We start from the raw sequence: 25603 nt of genomic DNA on the forward strand, positions 1-25603 counted from the left end.
TGGTAAGCAAAGTGAGCCGTGGGAGGGGATACAGTGCATTAATTGGGGTTCCCAGTCACTTTACAAAGAAAACAACACACACAAAAAAAACCACATGTTGACCCTTTTCCATGTCAACCTATTCCATGTCGACCTAATGACTGTCAACCAATTTCAGGTGTCAACCTAGTCACTGTCGACCAATAGTTGTCGACCTAGTTACTGTCGACCCTATGTTGCACTCCCCATTTTCCTAGTTATTATTACCCATCTATACATTGCCTTATAGTATTATCATGTATCTATGCCGTAGCTGGAGACAGCTTCCCCAGTTGTCATGACAGCCGCAGGCAACAGAGTGATGACGACATTGTGTATGTGCCTTCCGACAGACGGATGCCTGCCTCTCCATTCCTGTGCCGACATTCTTCAGGTGAAAGGATTTTTAAGGTAAGAAGCCATATTCTTTACTTTTCAATAAACATATCACACCTGGTGGTCTACTATATTGCATCCCTCTGTCCTGATGAAGAGAGTCCAGCGTGACCCGGAAACATTGTTTGGACAGTTTGAGAGGATGAGCTTTTCCAGCAATATAGAACTATTTTCTATATTTAAAAAAAAAGTTTCTCTTTACAAAAATTCATGTAGTGCCGTACTCCTTACTGGATTGATTTGGTGAGGTGGATTTGTATTTATCATGGTTGGCTGGTTTAAACCAAAATGATTTTTGTTTTTTTAAACCACACTGGGTTTTTTTATTATGCTGTGACTACTGGCACAGCACTGTGACTTCTCAAAAAAAGACTATTATGCAAAAAAAATTGTCTTTTTATTCAAAATGTTTAATGCCAGTGGCATGCCCAGTGTGAATGCATAACTCCTCATTGTGTGTGTGTGTGTGTGTGTGTGTGTGTGTGTGTGTGTGTGTGTGTGTGTGTGTGTGTGTGTGTGTGTGTGTGTGTGTGTACACAAACTTTGTTTAATACACAAAGTTATTAGAAATATTGTATTAAATTACCTTCAGGCTGTGTGTATAAGGTGTATATGAAACATAAATGAATTGTGTGAATGTAGACACACTTTGTTTAATGCACAAAGTTATAAAAAATATCATCTAAAATGACCTTCAGGCTGTGTGTATCAGGTGTATATGAAACATAAATGCATTTTGTGCTTATATTTAGGTCCCATCACCATGATATCTCATTATGGTATTCAATTATTCCAAAATACGGAAAAATCCGATATCCAAAATACCTCTGGTCCCAAGCATTTTGGATAAGGGATACTCAACCTGTACTATTAAGACTTAATGTATATACTCGTGTATAAGCCGACTTTTTCAGCACATTTTTTATGCTGAAAAAGCCCCCCTCGGCTTATACTCAAGTGAGTACCTGTTCTCCGGTCTCTCCCGCTCATCTGCGGGCGCCTGCAGCCTCTGTGGGTGGTCCGATGACTGCTGATATCACCGCTCTTCTTTTCTCCTGCACGCCGGCAGCCTCTGTGTTGTCCGTGCCGTACTGGCCAAGAGCCTGCCCGCTTCTGTCTGCTGGTACCTGGGGTGCACCGCATCCTTGTCAGATGAATGTCGATGCGGCCGCTCTTCTTCTCCCGCTCTTTTCCAGGGCTGTGACCAATGATGTAGCCTTTACAGGCTTACCCGTGCTTTGTCACGCCCCCTTGCTCCACCCTAGAAATGGATCCCAATACTTCTAATCCTGAACCAAAACAAAAACGCAGGTCATACGAAGCTGGTTTCAAACTTAAGGTTGTGTCAAGAGCAGAAGAAAGCAATAACAGTATTGCAAGTAGGGAATTTTGTGTTGACGAAAAACAAGTGAGGGATTGACAGAAAATGAAAGCTGAAAAGAGTCCAAAGGCAAAAAAAGTTTAACGACTTCATATGGGGGTCTAGAGACATAAATGCGTTATGGAGTGTTGTCAAAATGGTTACTGCGTAACACGCATAGGAATTTTGCTTACGTGCCCTTCAAATGGCTAAAGATGACAAATTAAAAGCACCAGGCATTGAAAATTTTGTTGCATCAGCAGGATGGTGTACCCGCTTCATGAATAGGTTTGCCTTATGTTTGCAACAAAGAACAAAGATTTCACAGAAGTTGCCAAAAGACCTTGATGAAAAAGTGATGTCATTCCATTCATTCATCATAAAACAAAGAAGGATCCATAACTATAACCTGGGAGATATTGGGAATATGGATGAAACCAAGAATTTCAGCGAGCGCACATATTAAAGGCTGGATGGATGAAGACGGAACAAAAAAATGGCTGGAAGAAATTTGGAACGGACGACCAGGAGCAGCGTTAAAGAAAAAAAACATCATTACTAGTTTGGGATATGTTCAGAGCCCACACATCTGATGACATAAAAAAACTGGCAAAGTTTTCTCAAGTTACTTTGGCCGTTATTCCAGGTGGGCTTACGTCTGTATTGCAGTCCCTAGATGTGTGTTTACATAAACCTTTCAAAGACCGTGTGCAAAAGATGTGGCATGAATGGATGTCATCTGGTCAAGCCCGATTGACAAAAGTTGGAAATCTGATGAAGCCCGACATAGAATTGATAGCAAAGTGGGTTCGTGATGCATGGGAAGAGATTCCAGAGGACATGGTGCAACGCGCCTTCAAGAAATGTGGCATTAGTAATGCTATGGATGGCAGTGAAGACAGCGCTTTGTATGAGAACGACAGCACTGATGGTGATGACTGCAAACTCAGTGATGATGACAATGTCTATGCTGATAACCTCACACCAGCTAAAGCTGAAGCTCTGTTTGGACATACAGATGATGAGGAGGAATCCAGTTTTGAAGGATTTTAACTTTTGTGTTTTAGCTTGGTTGTTGAATGAGCAAAATGTGGTATTTTGAATTTTGGATAAGGGATACTCAACCTGTATATGACAAATGAAAAACAAAGGGCGGTAACCTATTGGCTGTGGTGAGTTACCACAGCTAAAGGATCCCCCCAGGGCTATCCTATTAGCCCCATAAGGCGGTCACAAATGACTATGTATTGATATGTTTAGTCTATCTACATACATTCAGATATACAGGTTGAGTATCCCATATCCAAATATTCCGAAATACGGAATATTCCGAAATACTGAATTTTTTTGAGTGAGAGTGAGATTGTGAAACCTTTGTTTTCTGATGGCTCAATGTACACAAATGTTGTTTAATACACAAAGTTATTAAAGTTATTAAAAAAGTTAGTTTTTGTACTTTTAAAGTTATTATTGATACCATATTGTTTTTGTTGACCCTCTTTTCCACTTACATAGCTAGTTTACTGTTTTTCTTTGAAATAAATATTCAAAAACATTTAACCTACTGATGCCTCAATTAATGTAATTTTATTGGTATCTATTTTTATTTTTGAAATTTACCAGTAGCTGCTGCATTTCCCACCCTAGGCTTATACTCGAGTATATACGGTAATCATAATAAGTATTAAGTAGGACTAATGCATAACATTAACTTAAAATCAATTTAATCTATCTCTGAGTGTACTTTGTATGCATTATTCTTATCAACCTTTATATGGTGCCAAAAGGGTTCTGCAGCGCCTAACAAAGTACATAAACAAATGAACAAAACAAGAACAGTGACTTACAGTACAAGACAATAAAGGGCAAGTACAAGGTATAGAAACATTTACGTATTAATAGACATGACATTGATATAAGTATCAGGGTGGCTAAAACAGAGGGCTAGGTGCCATTGTAAGGAGTATGGTGTAGAAAATCTAAGTAAGAGAAGGACAAGCACATGATAAACAGTCACGCTGAGTGGCAGATGAAATGGATTGCAAGGTACAAGAAGAGACAGAATACAGGTTGAGTATCCCTTATCCAAAATCACACATTTTTGGTTCCCCTACTAAGATAATGACACATATATGTATATTATATTATATATCTCTATATACTCTCTCTATGTATAATATATATATATATATATATATATATATATATATATATATATATATATATATATATATATATATATATATATATATATATATATATATATATATATCTATCTATCAGGTGTGTTGGAAAATCCAACAGAGGGCACTCACCAGTCCATAATGATAATAAAGGTTTTTCGACCCATAGGGCCTTTCTCAAGACAGTCAGAGAGAACATCCAGACAGCATGCCAGTTACACACATGCTGGCATGCTGTCTGGATGTTCTCTCTGACTGTCTTGAGAAAGGCCCTATGGGTCGAAACGTCGACACACTACTGGTGATTAAGATGTATCAATAAAACCTTTATTATCATTATGGACTGGTGAGTGCCCTCTGTTGGATTTTCCAACACACCTGGTATATGTGAAACCTTTCCTTTGGGGTTATCATGAGGAGCACCCCACGGCGATGACATATTGGACGTAAGTGCGGACACCTTTATGGATAGATATATATATATATATAGATATATATATATATATATATATATATATATACACACATATATATATTACACATTACATATACATATACATATACATACACATACATACATACATACATAATATATATGTAATTATCTCAGTAGGGGACCCAAAAATGTGGTATTTTGAATTTTGGATAAGGGATACTCAACCTGTATATGACAAATGAAAAACAAAGGGCGGTAACCTATTGGCTGTGGTGAGTTACCACAGCTAAAGGATCCCCCCAGGGCTATCCTATTAGCCCCATAAGGCGGTCACAAATGACTATGTATTGATATGTTTAGTCTATCTACATACATTCAGATATACAGGTTGAGTATCCCATATCCAAATATTCCGAAATACGGAATATTCCGAAATACTGAATTTTTTTGAGTGAGAGTGAGATTGTGAAACCTTTGTTTTCTGATGGCTCAATGTACACAAATGTTGTTTAATACACAAAGTTATTAAAAATATTGGCTAAAATGACCTTCAGGCTGTGTTTATAAGGTGTATATGAAATATAAATTCATTCTGTGCTACACACATACATACACACACGTACGTACGTACGTACGTACGTACGTACGTACGTACGTACGTACGTACACACAATATTTCCAACCCGGCACTGCAACAGGGCTGTTAAACCCTACTTGCAGTACTTGCTTGTGTACATACATACATACACACACACACACACACACACACACACAGTACATAGAAAATAAGAATTTACTCACCGGTAATTCTATTTCTCGTAGTCCGTAGTGGATGCTGGGGACTCCGTAAGGACCACAGGGGGAATAGACGGGCTCCGCAGGAGACTGGGCACTTTAAAGAAAGATTAGGTACTATCTGGTGTGCACTGGCTCCTCCCTCTATGCCCCTCCTCCAGACCTCAGTTAGGGAAACTGTGCCCGGAAGAGCTGACATTACAAGGAAAGGATTTTGGAATCCAGGGTAAGACTCATACCAGCCACACCAATCACACCGTACAACTCGTGATAACCTTACCCAGTTAACAGTATGAACAACAACTGAGCATCACTCAACGGATGGCTCATAACAATAACCCTTTATTAAGCAATAACTATATACACGTATTGCAGAAAGTCCGCACTTGGGACGGGCGCCCAGCATCCACTACGGACTACGAGAAATAGAATTACCGGTAAGTAAATTCTTATTTTCTCTAACGTCCTAGTGGATGCTGGGGACTCCGTAAGGACCATGGGGATTATACCAAAGCTCCCAAACGGTCGGGAGAGTGCGGATGACTCCGCAGCACCGAATGAGCAAACACAAGGTCCTCCTCAGCCAGGGTATCAAACTTGTAGAACTTTGCAAAAGTGTTTGAACCCGACCAAGTAGCCGCTCGGCAAAGCTGTAAAGCCAAGACCCCTCGGGCAGCCGCTCAAGAAGAGCCCACCTTCCTTGTGGAATGGGCTTTCACTGATTTTGGATGCGGCAATCCAGCCGCACAATGAGCCAGCTGAATTGTGCTACAGATCCAGCGAGCAATAGTTTGCTTTGAAGCAGGAGCACCCAGCTTATTGGGTGCATACAGAATAAACAGCGAGTCAGTCTTCCTGACTCCAGCCGTTCTGGAAACATATATTTTCAAAGCCCGGACTACATCCAGCAACTTGGAGTCCTCCAAGTCCCGAGTAGCCGCAGGGACCACAATAGGTTGGTTCAAATGAAACGATGATACCACCTTTGGGAGAAATTGAGGACGAGTCCGCAATTCTGCCCTGTCCATATGGAAGATCAAATAAGGGCTTTTACATGACAAAGCCAATTCTGATACATGCCTCACCGATGCTAAGGCCAACAGCATGACCACTTTCCACGTGAGATACTTTAGTTCCACGGTCTTAAGTGGTTCAAACCAGTGGGATTTCAGGAAATCCAACACAACGTTAAGATCCCAAGGTGCCACTGGTGGCACAAAAGGGGGCTGAATATGCAGCACTCCCTTTACAAACGTCTGAACCTCAGGCAGTGAAGCCAGTTCTTTTTGAAAGAAAATGGATAGGGCCGAAGTCTGGACCTTTATGGACCCTAATTTCAGGCCCATAGTCACACCTGACTGTAGGAAGTTCAGAAATCGACCCAGCTGGAATTCCTCTGTAGGGGCCATCCTGGCCTCACACCAAGCAACATATCTTCGCCATATACGGTGATAATGCTTAGCTGTTACATCCTTCCTAGCTTTTATCAGCATAGGAATCACTTCATCCGGGATGCCCTTTTCAGTTAGGATCCGGCGTTCAACCGCCATGCCGTCAAACGCAGCAAGTCTTGGAACAGACAGGGCCCCTGTTGCAACAGGTCCTGTCTGAGAGGCAGAGGCCATGGGTCCTCTGTGATCATCTCTTGTAGTTCTGGGTACCAAGTCCTTCTTGGCCAATCCGGAACGATGAGTATTGTTCTCACTCCTCTTTTTCTTACTATTCTCAGTACCTTGGGTATGAGAGGAAGAGGAGGGAACACATATACCGACTGGAACACCCAGGGTGTCACTAGCGCGTCCACAGCTATCGCCTGAGGGTCCCTTGACCTGGCGCAATATCTTTTAAGCTTTTTGTTGAGGCGGGACGCCATCATGTCCATCTGTGGCAGTTCCCATCGATTTGCAATCTGTGTGAAGACTTCTTCATGAAGTCCCCACTCTCCCGGGTGGAGGTCGTGTCTGCTGAGGAAGTCTGCTTCCCAGTTGTCCACTCCCGGAATGAACACTGCTGACAGTGCTTGTACGTGAATCTCCGCCCAACGAAGAATTTTTGTGACTTCTGCCATCGCCACCCTGCTTCTTGTGCCGCCCTGGCGGTTTACATGGGCGACCGCCGTGATGTTGTCTGACTGAATCAGCACTGGTTGGTCTCGTAGCAGGGGATCCGCTTGACTCAGGGCGTTGTATATGGCCCTTAGTTCCAGTATATTTATGTGCAGACAAGTCTCCTGACTTGACCACAGCCCTTGGAAGTTTCTTCCCTGAGTGACTGCCCCCCATCCGCGGAGGCTTGCATCCGTGGTCACCAGAACCCAGTCCTGTATGCCGAACCTGCGGCCCTCGAGAAGATGAGCACTCTGCAGCCACCACAGAAGAGACACCCAGGCCCTCGGGGACAGGGTGATCAGCCGATGCATCAGAAGATGCGATCCGGACCACTTGTCCAGCAGATCCCACTGAAAGATCCTCGCATGGAACCTGCCGAAGGGAATGGCTTCGTATGAGGCCACCATCTTTCCCAGGACTCGCGTGCAGTGATGCACCGACACCTGTTTTGGTTTTAGGAGGTCCCTGACCAGAGTCACTAACTCCTGAGCCTTCTCCTCCGGGAGAAACACCTTCTTCTGTTCTGTGTCCAGAATCATACCCAGGAAGGGCAGACACGTCGTAGGAATCAGCTGCGACTTTGGAATATTCAGAATCCAGCCGTGCTGTTGCAACACTTCCTGAGAGTGTGCTACGCTGATCAACAACTGCTTCCTGGACCTCGCCCTCATGAGGAGATCGTCCAAGTACGGGATAACCGTAACTCCTTGCTTCCGAAGGAGTATCATCATTTCGGCCATTACCTTGGTAAATACTCTTGGTGCCGTGGACAGACCAAACAGCAACGTCTGGAATTGGTAATGACAGTCCTGTACCACAAACCTGAGGTACTCCTGGTGAGGTGGATAAATGGGGACATGCAAGTAAGCATCCTTGATGTCCAGAGATACCATAAAATCCCCCTCTTCCAGGCTTGCAATGACCGCTCTGAGCGATTCCATTTTGAACTTGAATTTTTTCATATAAATGTTCAAGGATTTTAAATTCAGAATGGGTCTTACCGAACCGTCCGGTTTCGGTACCACAAACAGTGTGGAATAGTAACCCCTTCCCTGTTGAAGGAGGGGGACCATTATTATCACCTGCTGGAGGTACAGCTTGTGAATTGTCGCCAGGACTACCTCCCTTTCCGTGGGGGAAGCTGGCAAGGCTGATTTTAGGTAACGGTGAGGGGGAGTCACTTCGAACTCCAGCTTGTATTCCTGAGATACAATTTGTATAGCCCAAGGATCCACCTGTGAGCGAACCCACTGGATGCTGAATTTTCGGAGACGCGCCCCCACCGCTCTTGGCTCCGCCTGTGGAGCCCCAGCGTCATGCGGTGGACTTAGTGGAAGCCGGGGAGGACTTTTGTTCCTGGGAACTAGCTGCATGGTGCATCTTCTTTCCTCTACCCCTGCCTCTGGCAAGAAAGGATGCACCTCTGACCTTCTTGCTTCTCTGAGAACGAAAGGACTGCATTTGACAATACGGTGCTTTCTTAGGCTGTGGGGAAACCTGAGGCAAGAAAGTCGACTTTCCAGCTGTCGCTGTGGACACAAGGTCCGAGAGGCCGTCCCCAAACAAATCCTCACCCTTATAAGGCAAAACCTCCATGTGTTTTTTTAGAATCGGCATCCCCTGTCCATTGCCGAGTCCATAAGACCCTCCTGGCAGAAATGGACATTGCATTAATTCTAGAGCCCAGCAGGCAAATGTCCCTCTGAGCATCCCGCATATATAAGACGGCGTCTTTTATATGGCCCAGGGTTAGCAAGACAGTATCCCTGTCCAGGGCATCTATGTCCTCTGACAGAGAATCTGTCCATGCTGCTACAGCGCTACACATCCAGGATGAAGCAATAGCTGGTCTCAGTAGAGTACCAGAGTGTGTATACACTGACTTCAAGATAGCTTCCTGCTTCCTATCCGCAGGATCCTTTAGGGCGGCCGTATCCTAAGACGGCAGGGCCACCTTTTAGATAAGCGTGTCAGCGCCTTGTCTACCCTAGGGGAGGATTCCCAACGTAACCTGTCCGTTGGCGGGAAAGGGTACGCCAGCAGTAATTTTTTGGAAATCACCACTTTCTTATCAGGGGAACTCCACGCTTCTTCACATAACTCATTTAATTCATGTGACGGGGGAAAAGTCACTGCCTGCTTTTTCACCCCAAACATATACACCCTCTTGTCAGGGACAGGGTTAACCTCTGAAATGTGCAATACATCTTTCATTGCAATAATCACATAGCGGATGGCCTTGGTCATCTTAGGCTGTAATTGTGCCTCATCATCGTCGACACTGGAGTCGGACTCCGTGTCGGCATCTGTGTCAACCATCTGAGATAGTGGGCATTTATGAGACCCTGACGGCCTCTGAGTCGCCTGGGCAGGCCCGGGTTGAGACCCCGGCTGTCCCAAGGCTGCAGCGTCATCAAACCTTTTATGCAAGGAGCTTACATTATCATTTAAGACCTTCCACATATCCATCCAATCAGGTGTCGGCCCCGACGGCGGCGACACCACATTTATCCGCACTTGCTCCGCCTCCACGTAACCCTCCTCATCAAACATGTCGACACAGCCGTACCGACACACAGGGAATGCTCTGACTGAGGACAGGACCCCACAAAGGCCTTTGGGGAGACAGAGAGAGAGTATGCCAGCACACACCACAGCGCTATATAACCTAAGGGATATTCACTATAATAAGTGATTACCCAATAGCTGCCAATTTTATGTCTTTTGCGCCTAAATTTATGTGCCCCCCCTCTCTTTTTTACCCTTCTTGTACCTAGACACTGCAGGGGAGAGCCTGGGGAGCGTCCTTCCAGCGGAGCTGTGAAGAGAAAATGGCGCTGTTGTGCTGAGGAAGAAGGCCCCGCCCCCTCAGCGGCGGGCTTCTGTCCCGCTTCTGTGTGAAAAAAATGGCGAGGGTTTTTACATATATACAGTGCCTGCCTGTATATATGTATGTTATGCCAAAAAGGTACTTCAATTGCTGCCCAGGGCGCCCCCCCTCAGCGCCCTGCACCCTACAGTGACCGGAGTGTGAAAGTGTGCTGGGAGCAATGGCGCACAGCTGCAGTGCTGTGCGCTACCTTAAGTGAAGACAGGAGTCTTCAGCCGCCGTTTTCGCCGTCTTCAAGCTTCTGTTCTTCTGGCTCTGCGAGGGTGACGGCGGCGCGGCTCCGGGAACGGACGATTGAGGACAGATGCCTGTGTTCGAACCCTCTGGAGCTAATGGTGTCCAGTAGCCCAAGAAGCGCAACCTAGCTGTAGACAGGTAAATTTGCTTTTCTCCCCTCAGTCCCTCGTAGCAGTGAGTCTGTTGCCAGCAGAAGCTCACTGAAAATAAAAAACCTAACAAATACTTTCTTTTACTATCAGGCTCAGGAGAGCCCACTAGGAGCACCCAGCTCTGGCCGGGCACAGATTCTAACTGAGGTCTGGAGGAGGGGCATAGAGGGAGGAGCCAGTGCACACCAGATAGTACCTAATCTTTCTTTAGAGTGCCCAGTCTCCTGCGGAGCCCGTCTATTCCCCCTGTGGTCCTTACGGAGTCCCCAGCATCCACTAGGATGTTAGAGAAATATATTTATCTTTCTATCCACCTATCTAGCCATCCATACACGGCACTCAGTGCACAAACAGAAACATGCAGCAGGTTGTTGCCAACAGTTCAATGGGGATCAGTACGAGATCCCGGCGGTTGGGATCCCGGCGGTCAGGAGGCCGACCCCGCGGGAGCGCAGCGTGTCCGCTCGCCACACTTTGGGCCAGGCAGCGACCTTCGGTCGCCACAGGGTTCTATTCCCCTCCGGGTGGTGGCGTGGACCACCACCCAAGAGAGGTAACCAGGTGGTGGTCGGGACTCAAACCACCGGTATTTCAGCTGGTGTCGGGATTCCGGCATTGGTATCCTGACCGCCGGGATCCCGACAGGCGGTAAAGTGACTGCCTCCCTTTCAATGTTTACAGAAACATTTTCGTCAGGGTGCATATATAGGAAATATCCTGATAAATCTGAACTTGTGCTAATTTGGCATTCAGAACAGAGTAAATCTGAAGAAACCTGACGATAATGTTTTGTGTAAACATTGCCAACAACTGGCTTCATGTTTCTTTTTGAGCACTGAGTGCCACCGCATGTATACATATACATACACATACACTGAATAATCATCTCGGGCATCTTCTTTCCACAAAGTCTTAATACATTGCTGGAGATAATACTTCATTCATAACCTTTTCCATGTTTTTTTTACGATTTTATGCAAACCTCTTCCTGCTTATACCACAATTACAAGAGTGAGATATAACTGTAGAACTTCTTATTTTCAGTTTCTGTTTCACCTAAAAATTCTTTAGAAAACCACAAATCCAGTAGCATGAAGAGCTACAAAAAATGATTCATTTTTATATGTTACATATGGAAGAATGCCTAATTCTTCGATCGATAACTTGCGTGGGTAGGATTATCATTCTCTTCACTTTCTATTTCATGTCAATGTGCATATCATTATTCCTTCAGTTTGTCAGCACTTAATAAATGTTAAAAATTACATTTTATATGTAAATGTTTTTTACCTCTCCCCCCAAACTGTGTAAGTATAGCCAAAACCCAACCACATACCACAATCTATTATACATACTGTAATTAGTGGCTGGGTAGAAATATGCTATTTTCACTTGATGTTAAGTAACACATGCAATTTGATGATGGGTGCCCAAAAATTTGTGTATAGCTTTATATATTACACATATACACAGAATATCTAACAAGGTGGGAATTGGAAGCTGCTGTATAGGAACATTGGGTTTATTCTAAACAATATATATTATTATGTACAACAGAACTTTGTGCTAAACAGATTAGTAAAAAGGAAGAGAAAATCTATACAGGTCTTCAGTGAAGTGGCAGTTGTTACAAGTGCTAAAAAATCTGCATAGAAAAGAATATAGCCATACCAAATCAGAGGTAAACTAAAAATGTATATTCAAACACGCTATAGGGCAATAAGACAAAAACCTTATGAGCCCGTCTATACACCATGGTCCTTACGGAGTCCCCAGCATCCTCTAGGACGTAAGAGAAATATATATACGTATTTATGAAAAGGTAGACGCAGTGCTGGATGTGAATCAAAGTTTTTGATTAACAAACACTGAGCAGGCTCTCACAGTTTCCAGGTTAAGAATAATTATCTCTCAAGGTTTCATTCCAAATCACCTTCCTCTGCCATCCAGCCTCTGTAGCACCACTGTGTTATTCTCTAGATCTTGCACAAATAAGAGAGTCATTGAGACTATTCCTTCACTATATAATTAGGGAACACCTCAGATCTCCTACTTCTACAGGACCTTCCACCAATGTCTAGTCATTGTAACAATATTCCATAGCATTTATAGAAAGATTGCAATTTTGAAGTGTTATGGGCCCTACACACAGCGCGATGTGCCACGAGGTGCCCGGCGGCCGATATGGCCTACCCGGCAGGAGCGGGGGGTGAAGGGGGAGTGAAGTTTCTTCACTCCCCCCGTCACCCGGCTCCACAGCACTGCATGCTAATATGCAGGGGCCGCGCATCGTTCATCGTTGGTGCATACACACTGAAAGATTTGAACGATATCTGGTTCATTAATGAACAAGATCGTTCATATCTTTCAGTGTAATCGCTTAGAGTGTATGGCCCTTAAGTTCTACCACTAGATGCTTCACCTTGCATAGAACTTGCAGATTTGAGCAGAAGATTTTAGGCTACCTTTCTGCTAGTTACTAGATTTCTTTAGCTTTAACAGCTTTCTAATAAAATCTATGCCTGTCCCAGAAGCACAACGAACACTGAAGATGGGGTAGTAAGGAAGAGAATTGTGAAAAACATTGAAAAAAAACAAAACACATTTTGACAAAAGTGTACAGTCTACTGTGAATAGTATGAACATTAAGGAGTTTAAATACTGCTAATGTTCTGTATAACTGTATAGTTAGCATTAAAACAAAATAAATATGAGCAATACATTTTTAAATGAGATCCAATAATGTATATTGATTTAAACAAAATAGGTGAAAAATTAGCTATAGTATGAGAGGAATCAAATTGGCGAAATTGTTTTAATGTTCAAATAATTCACTGAATTTCGTATTTTATAAAAGCTTGAAGACATGCTTTTTGATTGTTCCATAAGTGACACAACCACAGAAAACATTAGTTTCGATAGAGATAATATCAGCATACGAGTGCTTAGCAAAACACTACATCAAATACACACAAAGCATGAAAGTCCGGAAAAACTGCATTTCAAATGCACAATAATAACACTGTATAGTTGAATGTGCAGTAAGCACTTAGAAACCAACTTGATCAATAGAAATGTAGCACAAAGATTTAAAGGCAGTGTGCCTTGTTTCATTTATTTATCACATTTATTTACTTTATTTATTGCCAAATATTTATATAGTGTACGAATACTGGCACTCATATCGAGTTGATCGCATGTAGCAACTTTTTGCTGCTCGTGCGATCAACTTGACGCCGCCTATGGGGGAGTGTATTTTAGCATAGCAGGGCTGCAATCCCTTGTGTAACCCTGCTATGCTAAAAAAGTTTCCTACAAAACAAGACCAGGGTAAGACCTTCTAACCCTGTGCGACGGATCCAGCGACGAAGGTCCCAGGATCGACATCAGACATCCGCCCTCCAAATTCCTGGACACGCCTGTGTTCGTATCTCCACTTCCAGAAAACGGTGAGTAGACACCCAGGAGCGCCTCCCTGCTATCAATCTTCTTGCGATCGCGCTAGCAATCACTTTCTTCTGCAACGACACGCGTGCGCATTGCGGCCGCCATGCATGCATATTTCCAACACATTCGCACCGCAGCGAAGTACCGCTGCGTGTGAACGGATTGGAATGACCCCCACTGTGTAGCGCTTTACAAAGAATAATTGGAAACTTAGATCAGTGCCTGCCCCAGTAGACCTTATAATCTATAAATTCCCTACCACATGTGCACAAGCACGGGTACATTTTTTTGTTGGGAGACCAGTATATCACCAGTATATTTTGAAAATGTGGGAAGAAACTGGAGTACCTGAGGTAAACTTACCCATGCATGGAGAGAATATACAAACTCCACACAATTAAGGTCGTGGTGGAAATGGAGTCCAAGGCTTAGGGGGGAGATGTAATCAAGGGTAGTTAATGACAAATGCGCTATAACCAGCACTATTTGGCACTTACACAAGCCTCTGTATGTATGAAAGCTGATATCGTATAGAATATCACTCTTCTCTACAGTATCTGTAAACATCTAGCGATTTCACTATCACCATACTATTGAAAATCATCTAGATGTATAAAAAACAGTAAGTGCACATTTGCTGCTTATCGTTTGTTAACATAATGGCAGGTATTACCTGCTGGGGGTGTAGTACGGGTGACCGGCGGTCTCCTGACCGCCGGTCACCTTACCGACGCCGGGATCCCGGCAGCATACCGACGCCGGGATCCCGGCGGGGAGGGGCGAGTGCAGCAAGCCCCTTGCGGGCTCGGTGGCGACCTGCGGTCGCCACGGGTTCTATTCCCACTCTATGGGTGTCGTGGACACCCACGAGTGGAAATAGTCCCTGTTGGTCGGCATGCCGACCATCGGGATAGTGAGCCGTCGGGCTCACGGAGGAGGTCATGTGACTGTCGGTCAGCCGACCGGCGGTCACATGACTACCACCCCCTGCGGGGTGTAGTACGGGTGACCGGCGGTCTCCTGACCGCCGGTCACCTTACCGACGCCGGGATCCCGGCAGCATACCGACGCCGGGATCCCGGCGGGGAGGGGCGAGTGCAGCAAGCCCCTTGCGGGCTCGCTGCGCTCGCCACGCTGCGGGCTCGGTGGTGACCTGCGGTCGCCACGGGTTCTATTCCCACTCTATGGGTGTCGTGGACACCCACGAGTGGAAATAGTCCCTGTTGATCGGCATGCCGACCATCGGGATAGTGAGCCGTCGGGCTCACGGAGGAGGTCATGTGTCTCACCTGCAGTCATGTGTCTCACCTGGCTGCTGTCCAGACTGTGCACAGGAGATCTCTCAATGGTTGCGAGACCTCACACATGCCCAATGGAGCTGGCCAGGAGGACAGACACTAATCTGATGCACTGCGGTGTGAGCAGGGAACATCGGAGGGTGATTTCACTCCCCACATCTTGTTGGTATGCTTCCTACTCAGGAGAGAGGTGAAGCAGCAAGAGCTATAGCGGCATGATTAGTGCCGCTATAATACATCTACTCCTCAGTGCCGTGAGGAAGCAATGCTAACCATTACACCATCTGTGCTGCCCTAGTTTAAGACTAATAAAGTAAATAATCTTGTGTAACAGTTCTGTAAAACTCATTCAATATCTATTTCAGAAGGCAATATGCAAAGAAGAGATTACAATCAGGAACGGATTTCAAACTGTGGTTTTTTTTTTGGTTTGTTTTTTTGTGGAAGACTATATTTCTCCAGAGAAGACTTCTGAATGGTCTAAATCAGGAATTACTAATCTCATTAATCATTTTTGCTAAATATTTGTGCACTGCCAACTAATAAAATACTTATTAATGATATTTTTAATATTATTTTGTGGTAGCACTTAGTTATGTTTCATTAATCGGATTGTGTTGGCAGCATTAAATTGGCTTTACAAAGGTACTTTTTCAATTCAGAGCTGAATATATATCAATTATAAAAGTGAAATAATCAGGTTATTGTATCGAAATCATGAGTTTAAAAGGAAATAATGTAAATAAAGTACTGTATAATGGGTCTATTCACCATCACTTCATTTATACAAAACAGGTGAAAAATAACATTTTCACCTACTTTTTTATAAAGTGTTGGGGTCATTCATCATTCCTGTAATGCAGGAGATATCATCAATCTAATGGTTATAAAATCTGCGCTGATCATTTCCACAGTGCCCATACTTTGGATGATATACAGCTCATGATACCCTTCACATAATGCCATTTACACAGTCTTGTGCAGCAGAGGGATCTGTTCAGATTCCGCCCTGCTGTGTACTCCGTAACGCCGTAACTGCAGGCTGCGGATGGCATATCCCCCCCCCCCCGCCTCCACCAGTGCAGGCTGCATCCACACTCACTTTGGCAGAGTATCCAAACAGGGCACAGGGGACAATCTATAGGCAGGAGTAGAGATGGTGCGGAGAGGCTGCGGCGAGTGAGTCGACACAGGGGTTGCTGCAGGGAGCAGGCACAGGGCAGAGGAAGTGCCCACTGGTGCCTGCTTCTGTAGTCCCAGTCTACTAAAATATACGTTATTTTACGTTATATACACACACACAGTCGAGTCACATTATTATGACCACTTACTACATTTGATGTCAGCAGTCTGTAGCCCATGAAGTACGTTACATGCCGTACGCTGGCTTGATGTGTACATAAGGTGTGCTATAGGCCGTCTGTGCACATATCACTCATTGCTGTCATGGATAAAAGGGGGATTTATCATAGTTGGAAAAAGGGATGATTATCGGCTTCCGGGTGAAGGGTGGCAGTATTTCTGAAACAGCTCCGTTTGTGAACTGCTGTGGAGAAGGTGTATCATGACTGGACAAATGGCACCATTGCTACTAACCGAAGTGGAAACTGCGAATCACCACGTGCCATTGATGCAAGAGGTGAACATCAGCTGCGAAGGTGCATGAGGGCTGACCGACACGCTACAGTGGCGCAGCTCACCATCAAAATAGACCTGGGGGCTACCAGACCTGTGTCTAAAATTACAGTTCAGCCCATCTAGCTGCTGTCCGTGCTGCACACGGCGCTTACTCTGGCTATTAGCTGGTGGTCATAATAATGTGACTCGACCATGTGTATGTATGGGATAAGTATGGCACCCTGGCTGTCGGGATCCTGGTGGTCAGGAGGCCGGCACCGGGATACTGACAGTCGGAATACTGGCGGTGAGCGCATTGTGTCCCCTCATGGGCTCGCTACACTGGCCAAGTTTCGGTTGCCACAGGGTTATATTCCCCCTCGGGTGGTGGTGTGGACCGCTGGTGCTGCAGGTGGAACTTATCGCACTGCATAAAAGCCGTCACCACAAAAGGGGTCATTTTTTCGGAAGTGATCATTTTGTATCAATGTACAGTAATGCAGATTATTTAAAAAATAAAAGCTGGCAAATTGAAAACTAACGTTTCATCAAAAGATATATTTATCATGATGAATAGACCCCTAAATAACTAAAATCATAAAAATCATTGCTGAAGTACTACATGGTTTTAAAAATTACATATCTGTCCATAGTAGCCAAATATGATTGGAGATTAAAAGAAAATAAACAGCTTCTAGTATGAGCAATAGTATGTAAACTGTATAATCAATCCAAGACAGGCGAGCCATTGATGTTCAATAACTGCTGCTCATCTAAAGTTACAAGTTGATAGAAGATTTATAGTACCTTCCACACTCTGGATAAGTGTGCTTATTGTTACTCAGTTCTAAACTGATGTCACTCTTTTCTTCCTGTTTTTGAAACTATGTAGCTAGAAAAACGTAAAATGACGCAACGTGCCAGTATTTTATACCCTTTAGTATCCATTCAATGAAATCACAGGCTTTAACAGATCTAATCTAGGAATACCAAACAAAAAAGCTACTGTCTAGTATTCCTCTGATTTGCCACTACAACTTAGAAAGAAAGAGGCGATATTGAAATCACCCTCTGCATCACAAACAATGAAATAATTATAGCATATCACACAGACAATGGCCATATTATACAGGGAAAAACCTTAAATAGCGCATTTAATAATACTACTCCCCAGCAGAGACATTCTAGTGATGGAAGCTCCACTAAACTGTTCAGCCTGTTAATAATTGCAACTCTTAGCAAAGGAATGGAACATTGGAAAAAGAATCTTCACCCATATAAAATACCCCATTATGAAAAGATCTGTAAATCAAAGTTTTTCCAGATTATGATCACACAGGATTTCACGTTTCATGGCACTGAATATACCAATATTCTTGGTATATTTACTGTCCCGCTCCACAACCACCACCCTTGCAATGCACTTTACTATACATAGCCAAAATATTAATGAAAATTGAACTCTTTCAACAAACCCGAGAGTGGGCCTGTTTCCGAGTTGTATGCAATGTTGATTTTGTATGCAGTGGAGTAAGTTTTTTGCCACTGCACATATGGCTAAAGGTGGGTACCATACACAGAGATGTGTCCCAGAGATGTGTGCTGAGTACACAGCACAATGTGTGCTGAGCGAGGGGGAAAAAAAAAAAACAAAAAAAAACCGATCACTTCACCCAGTGAAGTGAGCGATCTGATTAGATCTGGCATGCATGCATGCAGGCCAATCTATAGTCAGAGATATCTATCGCTATGGGGTATGCACACAGAGCGATGTGTGCTTAACTTCTAAGCAATCTAGTCAGGTTGACAGTCAATAGGGTGACATGCATTAGGTCGACAGGTACACAAGGTTGACATGGTCGAAAGATCAACAGGTAAAAAGTAGACAGTGCTTAAATTCGCCAGGTACCAAAGGTCGACATGACAATGATCGACAAGTTTTTTGGGGGGTTTCATGATTTTCCAAGTTTTGCTTGATTTACTATCCACATGGACTACAATTGGGAATAGTAACCTGTGGCAAGCGAAGCGGTAGTGGAGCATGGCTACCTTGCCCGAAGCGTGGCGAGTATGATTAAACATATAAAATGACACACAAAAATAATTAATAAATTGAATCGACCATGGTCATATCAACCTATTGAACCTGTCGACCTTACCCACGGTTTACCTTTTACCTGTTGGCTTTTGACCTTGTCGACCTAATGACTATCTATGTAGACAGTGTAGATCTTCCATACCGCAGCCACATCAGTAGCACTGCGCATGTGCCACGATTGGCTAGAGACAGTAGTCACAGAAAGGATTTATTCCCAAAGTGATTGCTAGTCAGGGACCGTTTAGTGGAGGTAACGGGGAGTGGTGACATAAGTGCACAAGTGGTGTTGCAGCCATTTTGGGAGCATATTTGAGACCGCAACTACAATTCGGTACACACCTGCAATGTCTCTGGCTTTGGTATCCATAGAGATACTCAGAAATTTCATAAGTGAGTAATCTGTGAGCAATGTTGCACCTTTGTACACAGCATATTTTTGTACACAGCATATATTTGCTAAGCCGCTCTGTACAAATTGGCAGCTGTGAATGCATTTGCCTACATCACTGACTCTGGCCCAGCGTTGGCTACCTGCAAATTTGGTGTAGCAGAGCTTTTCCAACTCAACACCAGCGGGTCTTGTGGCAGCTCTGGAGAAAGCCAAAGCGATACACTAATCTGATATACAGGACATAGACATAGAACACATAATGCCAAAATGAAATCCGTACTAGCCGTATAATATTAATACTATGAGGAATTTAAAGTCTCGTCACACTAATGCATTATTGTGCTACATCCAGGAATTAACTCTGATTCTCTAAACAGCAATATGTATTATTGGTTGCTACTGGCTACACACATTTCTGCATGGGTTCAGTATGTATTACCGGCAGTTGGGATGCCAGCTGTCTATATCTCGACGGCGGCATCCTGTCCGCCAGAATGCCGGCAGCGGGACAAGCGTTAAGGGTCACCATGCGGGCTCGGTGCTGGGATTCTGGCTGGTGGGATTTCGGCGTCAGTATCCTGAACACTGGGATCCCAACCGTCGGCAAATTGACTGCATCCCTTCTGCACTGTACACCATGTTATTACAGTGAATGGAAATGTTTTACCACCTTATGTCACCCTTCAATTGCCCTACCAGAGTAATCGGTAGATTTATGGGGAAGTGAAAAGTACAGAAGTTGCCCATGGCAACCAGTCAGCTGCTAGGTATAATTTTATAGAATGTTACTTCAAAGCTGACTGGTGACTATGGGCAACTTCTCCACTGTCCCACATTGCCACTATATTCACTGCTTCATAAATCAGACCCTAAGAAGGCAGACCTGTTTCATCATCTCTGCTAAATACAAGCGTATAGCTGGGTCTCATGGTCATGATTTTACTAGTAAGGAGGAGGCCTTACATTACTCCATCGATGCTGTTTAACATTATGATGAGCCTTCCCATCACCCCCTTAAGTTCATTTCACTATTGTGAAGCATACATGTTCTTACTGTACTTCACTGTTAACTGTATATAACAGAAATTCAGGTGCATGTAAAAGCAAGCAAGGGATACAATATTTCAGAGATTTACCCAAGGGGAGGGAGATCAAGAGGCTGTCTTCAGCTGAAGTATCATGTTCAGGCCCTACAGGCCCTGGAAGAAAGGGTTCTCTCACTTGGGACATCTGCCAGGTCTCTCCACAAGAAATAAAAATGTAACCAAAGACAATTCTGCAGCAGGCACTGCATGAGAAAACAAGAAACATATGACTGTACCAACTACACACACACAGCCCTCCTCAAACTTTATATGCACTCATACAAAAAACACCACTTTGTGAGACTACATGCCCTACACTTGGACACATTTACATTCTAACTATTTCATTTTAAAATAAATACATAAATAAGTAAAAATATGTAAACAAATATATGCTACTAGCAAGAAATTAAGTTACAGTGTGCAAATCAACATGAGCAAAGTATTGCTTATTTGCACTCGGGAAGATTAGGTGTTAGCTGTTGTCATCTGCGCAACTGAAAGACGGGCTTTTACTGTATAACAGTTCTGACATACTGTATGTGGGACCTAAAGGCAATTGTTGGGTGAGCAAACTTTATATTCCATGCAGTGCTGGTCTGTTTGTAAAAGTGTGGGAGCTCTACATGAGACATTCTCTAGTAGTAACCAATACAAGTTTAATCAGGACATACAGTATCCTATGTACTTAATACATTTAATCCTGATTACTGCATGGTGATTAAAGCACAAATAGGGGATTACAAAAGGGATCATGGATCCAAAGATTACACCTCTTATTCATACCCAATGCTTTTTCCACCCTAAGCAAATGGCAGAGCATGAATGTGAGAGAAACACAAGAAGCCCAATATTATGATTGGATTTTATCTATTTTGCCTTCATTGGACAACAGTCCTTAATGGGTGTGGCCTCCTATGTATGAACAAGCTCTTAGGTGAATGAGAATCAGCCAGGAGTAATTGTATTATTTGATGACATACACTGGGGCTCTACCTCAAAGTTACCAATAAAATCTAACTTGGTGTTTTGACCATTTTTGGAGACTGGTGCCATAGAAGATAACAGTACAGCATAAAAATAATGCATTTGGTCTATACAATAGAAAAATTGATAAACTATATCACTGGAAATAAATATATCTCCAAATCATCCAATATGGTGCAACTTTTATACTGTCCCGGACCCGCTGACATGAATCATTAGTAGGATCAGCATAGACGAAGTTAATGTGTTAGCAGCAGAGAAAGGAGGCTTTGTAATGTTAGGAGGACGTTAGTCAGCAATGTGCCAGTGCACTAGTTGCAGGAGTTTGCAGTCAAAACTCTTCTGAGAGAGCGCGTGCTGAGAGCGATGCAGAGGGCTATCAATGTGCTCAATGCCATGCATAGGGTTAGCTATCGGTGTGCTCAGTGCCATGCAGAGGACTACCAGTGTGCTCAGTACGATGCCGAGGGCTATCAGCGTGTTCAGTGCCATGCATAGGGCTAGCTATCAGTGTGCTGAGTGATATGCATAGGGCTAGCTATCAGTGCGCTGTGGGCAATGCCATATACAGGACTATCTATCGGTGTGTCCAGTGCTATGCAGAGAGCTCACTATCAGTGTGCAACTCAGTCAGTGCAGGAATGACTGCGCGTCCCGTTAGATAGCAGCGGATCAGACAGGACAGGGATACATGACATCACTCCGGACTCACATCTTTACCTTGGAGAAGAAACTTTTTATTTCGCTCACTCACTCTTCTCTCTCGTTTTCAATCCTTATTTTCATCATTTCCGGAGACTCGAAATCATCCCCCTCTGGCAGGCAGCCGACCGCCCTAAAACAGACAAAGGAGGAGGCTCCGGGGCCGCCCCCTCCTGGTACTTTAGTCAAAACTTAAAGTCAGAGCTGAAGGTGCAGTTATTAATTCTGTCATCATCTAAGCCATATGTGACTGTCACTGACAGCCTGTACCCTCATACAGTATACAGTAGCAGTGGCTTCGGAGAGTGCTGTGTGCCGGGGAATCACCTCTGTAATAATTATACAGCTTGTGCATTAAGGTGTGCACTACTAAGTAGCTTTCTGCATGATACTCATTTTATAATGAAATGACTAGCAGCACTCCACACCCATCCTGTCTGTACAGTGAGGAGGCCCAGCATAGTACATTATTCACACACACACACACACTGTACAGAATATTGTATGTGACACACCAGGTTGCCAAGTTAATGTTTACTTTTTGTATAGTAACTGCGCAACGGAGTATGCTGGCGCTACATAAGTACATATTAATAAATGCATAATAACTAGAATCGTCAGCTATTAAAAATAGTGATTTTCAAAAAAGTTACATTGTTATTGCACAATTGTTTTTATTTAAATAGAGAAGCTTATAAATTGAGTAAATGAAGTTTCCGTGTTACCAATGACAGAACATGGGGCATTAGATTAAGACAGTGGTTTTAACACGTCAGCCTGGAGTATCAGAATTATTTTTATGGCACCCCTGGGCCAAAAGTTTCTTAATGAGAAGTTTAGAGAGAAATATTAAATCAAGTAAATTGTGTTTATATGTCATCCTTAAGGTGCCCATACACTAGACAACCTGTAAATTATGATTTCTCGTTAACAATTTTCCTTGAACTCGCCCCGGCAGCTCCCTGGCAGTCCTGGGCAAACGATATAGTACAATACACATAATATATCTTTAAGATATATCTTAAGAGCTGGAAGAGGCTACATGCAGGAGCATGCTGTCGTTGACAATGGCCCTCATTCCGAGTTGTTCGCTCGCAAGCTGCTTTTAGCAGCTTTGCACACGCTAAGCCGCCGCCTACTGGGAGTGAATCTTAGCTTATCAAAATTGCGAACGAAAGGTTCTCAAAATTGCGAAAAGACTTCTCTGTGCAGTTTCTGAGTAGCTCGAGACTTACTCTTCCAGTGCGATCAGTTCAGTGCTTGTCGTTACTGGTTTGACGTCACAAACACACCCAGCGTTCACCCAGACACTCCACCGTTTCTCCAGCAACTCCCGCGTTTTTCCCAGAAACGGTAGCGTTTTTCCCAGAAACGGTAGCGTTTTTTCAAACACTCCCATAAAACGGCCTGTTTCCGCCCAGAAACACCCACTTCCTGTCAATCACATTACGATCACCAGAACGAAGAAAAAACCTCGTAATGCCCTGAGTAAAATACCTAACTGCATAGCAAATTTACTTGGCGCAGTCGCACTGCGGACATTGCGCATGCGAATTAGCGACTAATCGCTCCGTTGCGATAAAAAAATAACGAGCGAACAACTCTGAATGACCCCCAATAGCTTCAGATCTTCCCTGCAGCAGGGAAGATCAGAAGCTCTGACCAGCGGGGCCACTCATCGTGATCGGCAGGGACGTGCAGTCAGGGGAGGCAGGGGAGGCAGTGCCTCCCCTGTCATTTATGATTAATATAATACAGAGAAGATACGTATGACACAGATTCTGTATCATAAGTATCTGCTTTTGACTTTATATTAGTTAAATCATATTTAGCATGTAAAAAAAAAAGTTTACAATGTGTTTGGAGGCACATCTGACGGTGCCTCCGGCTGTCGATAAGGAAGGGCCGGAAACGGGGGGCGGGGCCAAACGTCGGGCAGTAAAAGCCCATTGAGAAAAGGCCAATAAGCGTCACCGCTAGAAATGCCTCTGTGACAGGGGTGTGCTTTCAGCCCATATGAAAGCACGCCCCTGTCACTATGGCTGGTGTGATTGGGCAGTGGCTGGCTGACTGACATGCGTATTAGACCCCCCCCCCCCCCCCCCCACTGTCCCCTCTTCACTCCTCGAGCTTATACCTGCAGTGGGTAATAATGCACACCCCCAGCCGGACTGGAGTTTTCAGCCGTGGTGTGCGCATCCAGTGCCGGCCATACATATACTCAGACTATGCGGCGGACAGCCACATACAGCGATTTTCACTGACTTCACTGAGTCTGTCATGGACAGACAGTGACAGTCAGTGCTGTGCTGCTGCTGCGGGGGCGCCTGTCCTCCCCCCTCCCTCCCGTGTAGTGCCCCATGATTGTGCATATGTAATGAGCGGCGGAGCGTCATGCCGCTCATTACATATGCACAAACTGGGCTGGGGCAGGATGCTGCTGTAACATAGAGCTGGCCCTGCCCGCTACCCGCCTTACCGTTCAGCCTCTGTCGCTCATGGGGACGGTATGAGTTCTCTCATTTTCATGATCCAGCAGCAGCCAGTAAGTTTTGTATTATTAATCTCTGTTGCCTGGCTCAGCTGACACACAGCCAGTAATCACACTGTATACAGTCACAGACAGTCATTTTTATTTAGCCAGCCAGCGGAGACATCATGGTAAAATCAATATTAGTCAATGTGGTGCCCTCCTTTTGGTATAATAAGCCAGCCAGCAGCAAGTACATCATGTTAAAATTAATATAAGTCAATATGGTGCACTCCTGGAACTGTAGGGCACCATATTGAATAATATTAATTTTAACATGTTGTACTTGCTGCTGGCTGGCTGATTATACCAAAAGGAGGGCACCACATTGACTAATATTGATTTTAACACAATGTCTCTGCTGGTTGTCTTATTAACCATGTCTGCCCCTCATGTTTACTAATTTAGATAAGCTCACCCCAGTGTTTTATAGCCGTCCCATTGCGCTTTAAGCTTTTTTGTGTGTGGGTATTGGGGAAGGGGGGGAGCGCCAAAATCTATATTCACTTACCAAAAAATGTAGGCTTGGGTCGGCCCTGGGCACATTGTATGCCGGGAGAGCAGGACTGCGGCGGAGGACCTGCCGGCAGAACCCGCTCAGCAAGGGTATGCATTGCAGGGCGGCGCCGGCCAGGAGAGGCGATCTCCCCGCTCTGTTAGCCTGCTGCTGGGTCCACCATTACTGCCGCTGCGCTTGTCAAACTGACATGTAGCGGCGTGGGCAATGTGAACAGCAGCCCCTGCTCGTTACTCATAGCAGGGCTGGGTGACTGTGTCCCCAGGTGTCTGACCTGCTGGCTGGATTTCAGCGCCAGGGCCTGCCATGCTGTACTTAGCTAGCAAGCTGCCGCTGCAGGATTTCCGAAGGCGGAG

At 44.4% G+C, this 25603-nt stretch overlaps 1 protein-coding gene and 1 long non-coding RNA gene across 14 annotated transcripts in view; one reads left to right on the plus strand and one right to left on the minus strand.

Annotated features, from left to right (window-relative positions):
• Positions 1-25603, minus strand: part of MDFIC (MyoD family inhibitor domain containing) — a 236090-nt gene that overhangs the window by 198811 nt on the left and 11676 nt on the right. For 9 of the 13 annotated variants that reach the window (XR_010179438.1, XM_063927244.1, XM_063927247.1 and 6 more), the window contains exons 2-3: positions 22219-22373; positions 20563-20714 (exon numbers count right to left, since the gene is read on the minus strand). Coding sequence is in view for 12 of the 13 variants with exons in the window: in XM_063927244.1 (XP_063783314.1) it covers positions 20563-20656 (94 nt within the window). In the remaining variant the exon portion in view is untranslated. Of the gene's footprint in view, positions 1-20562; positions 20715-22210; positions 22374-25603 lie in introns of all 13 variants that reach the window. The other 4 variants (XM_063927242.1, XM_063927243.1, XM_063927245.1 and 1 more) reach the window with 3 other exon arrangements.
• LOC134932652 (uncharacterized) overlaps positions 24669-25603 on the plus strand; it is a 47612-nt gene continuing 46677 nt past the window's right edge. Inside the window, exon 1 of the long non-coding RNA XR_010179439.1 lies at positions 24669-24745. This is a non-coding gene — a long non-coding RNA (uncharacterized LOC134932652). The remainder of the gene's footprint in view (positions 24746-25603) is intronic.

This window comes from Pseudophryne corroboree, chromosome 6 (genome assembly GCF_028390025.1).
Source record: "Pseudophryne corroboree isolate aPseCor3 chromosome 6, aPseCor3.hap2, whole genome shotgun sequence".
NCBI lineage: Eukaryota > Metazoa > Chordata > Amphibia > Anura > Myobatrachidae > Pseudophryne > Pseudophryne corroboree.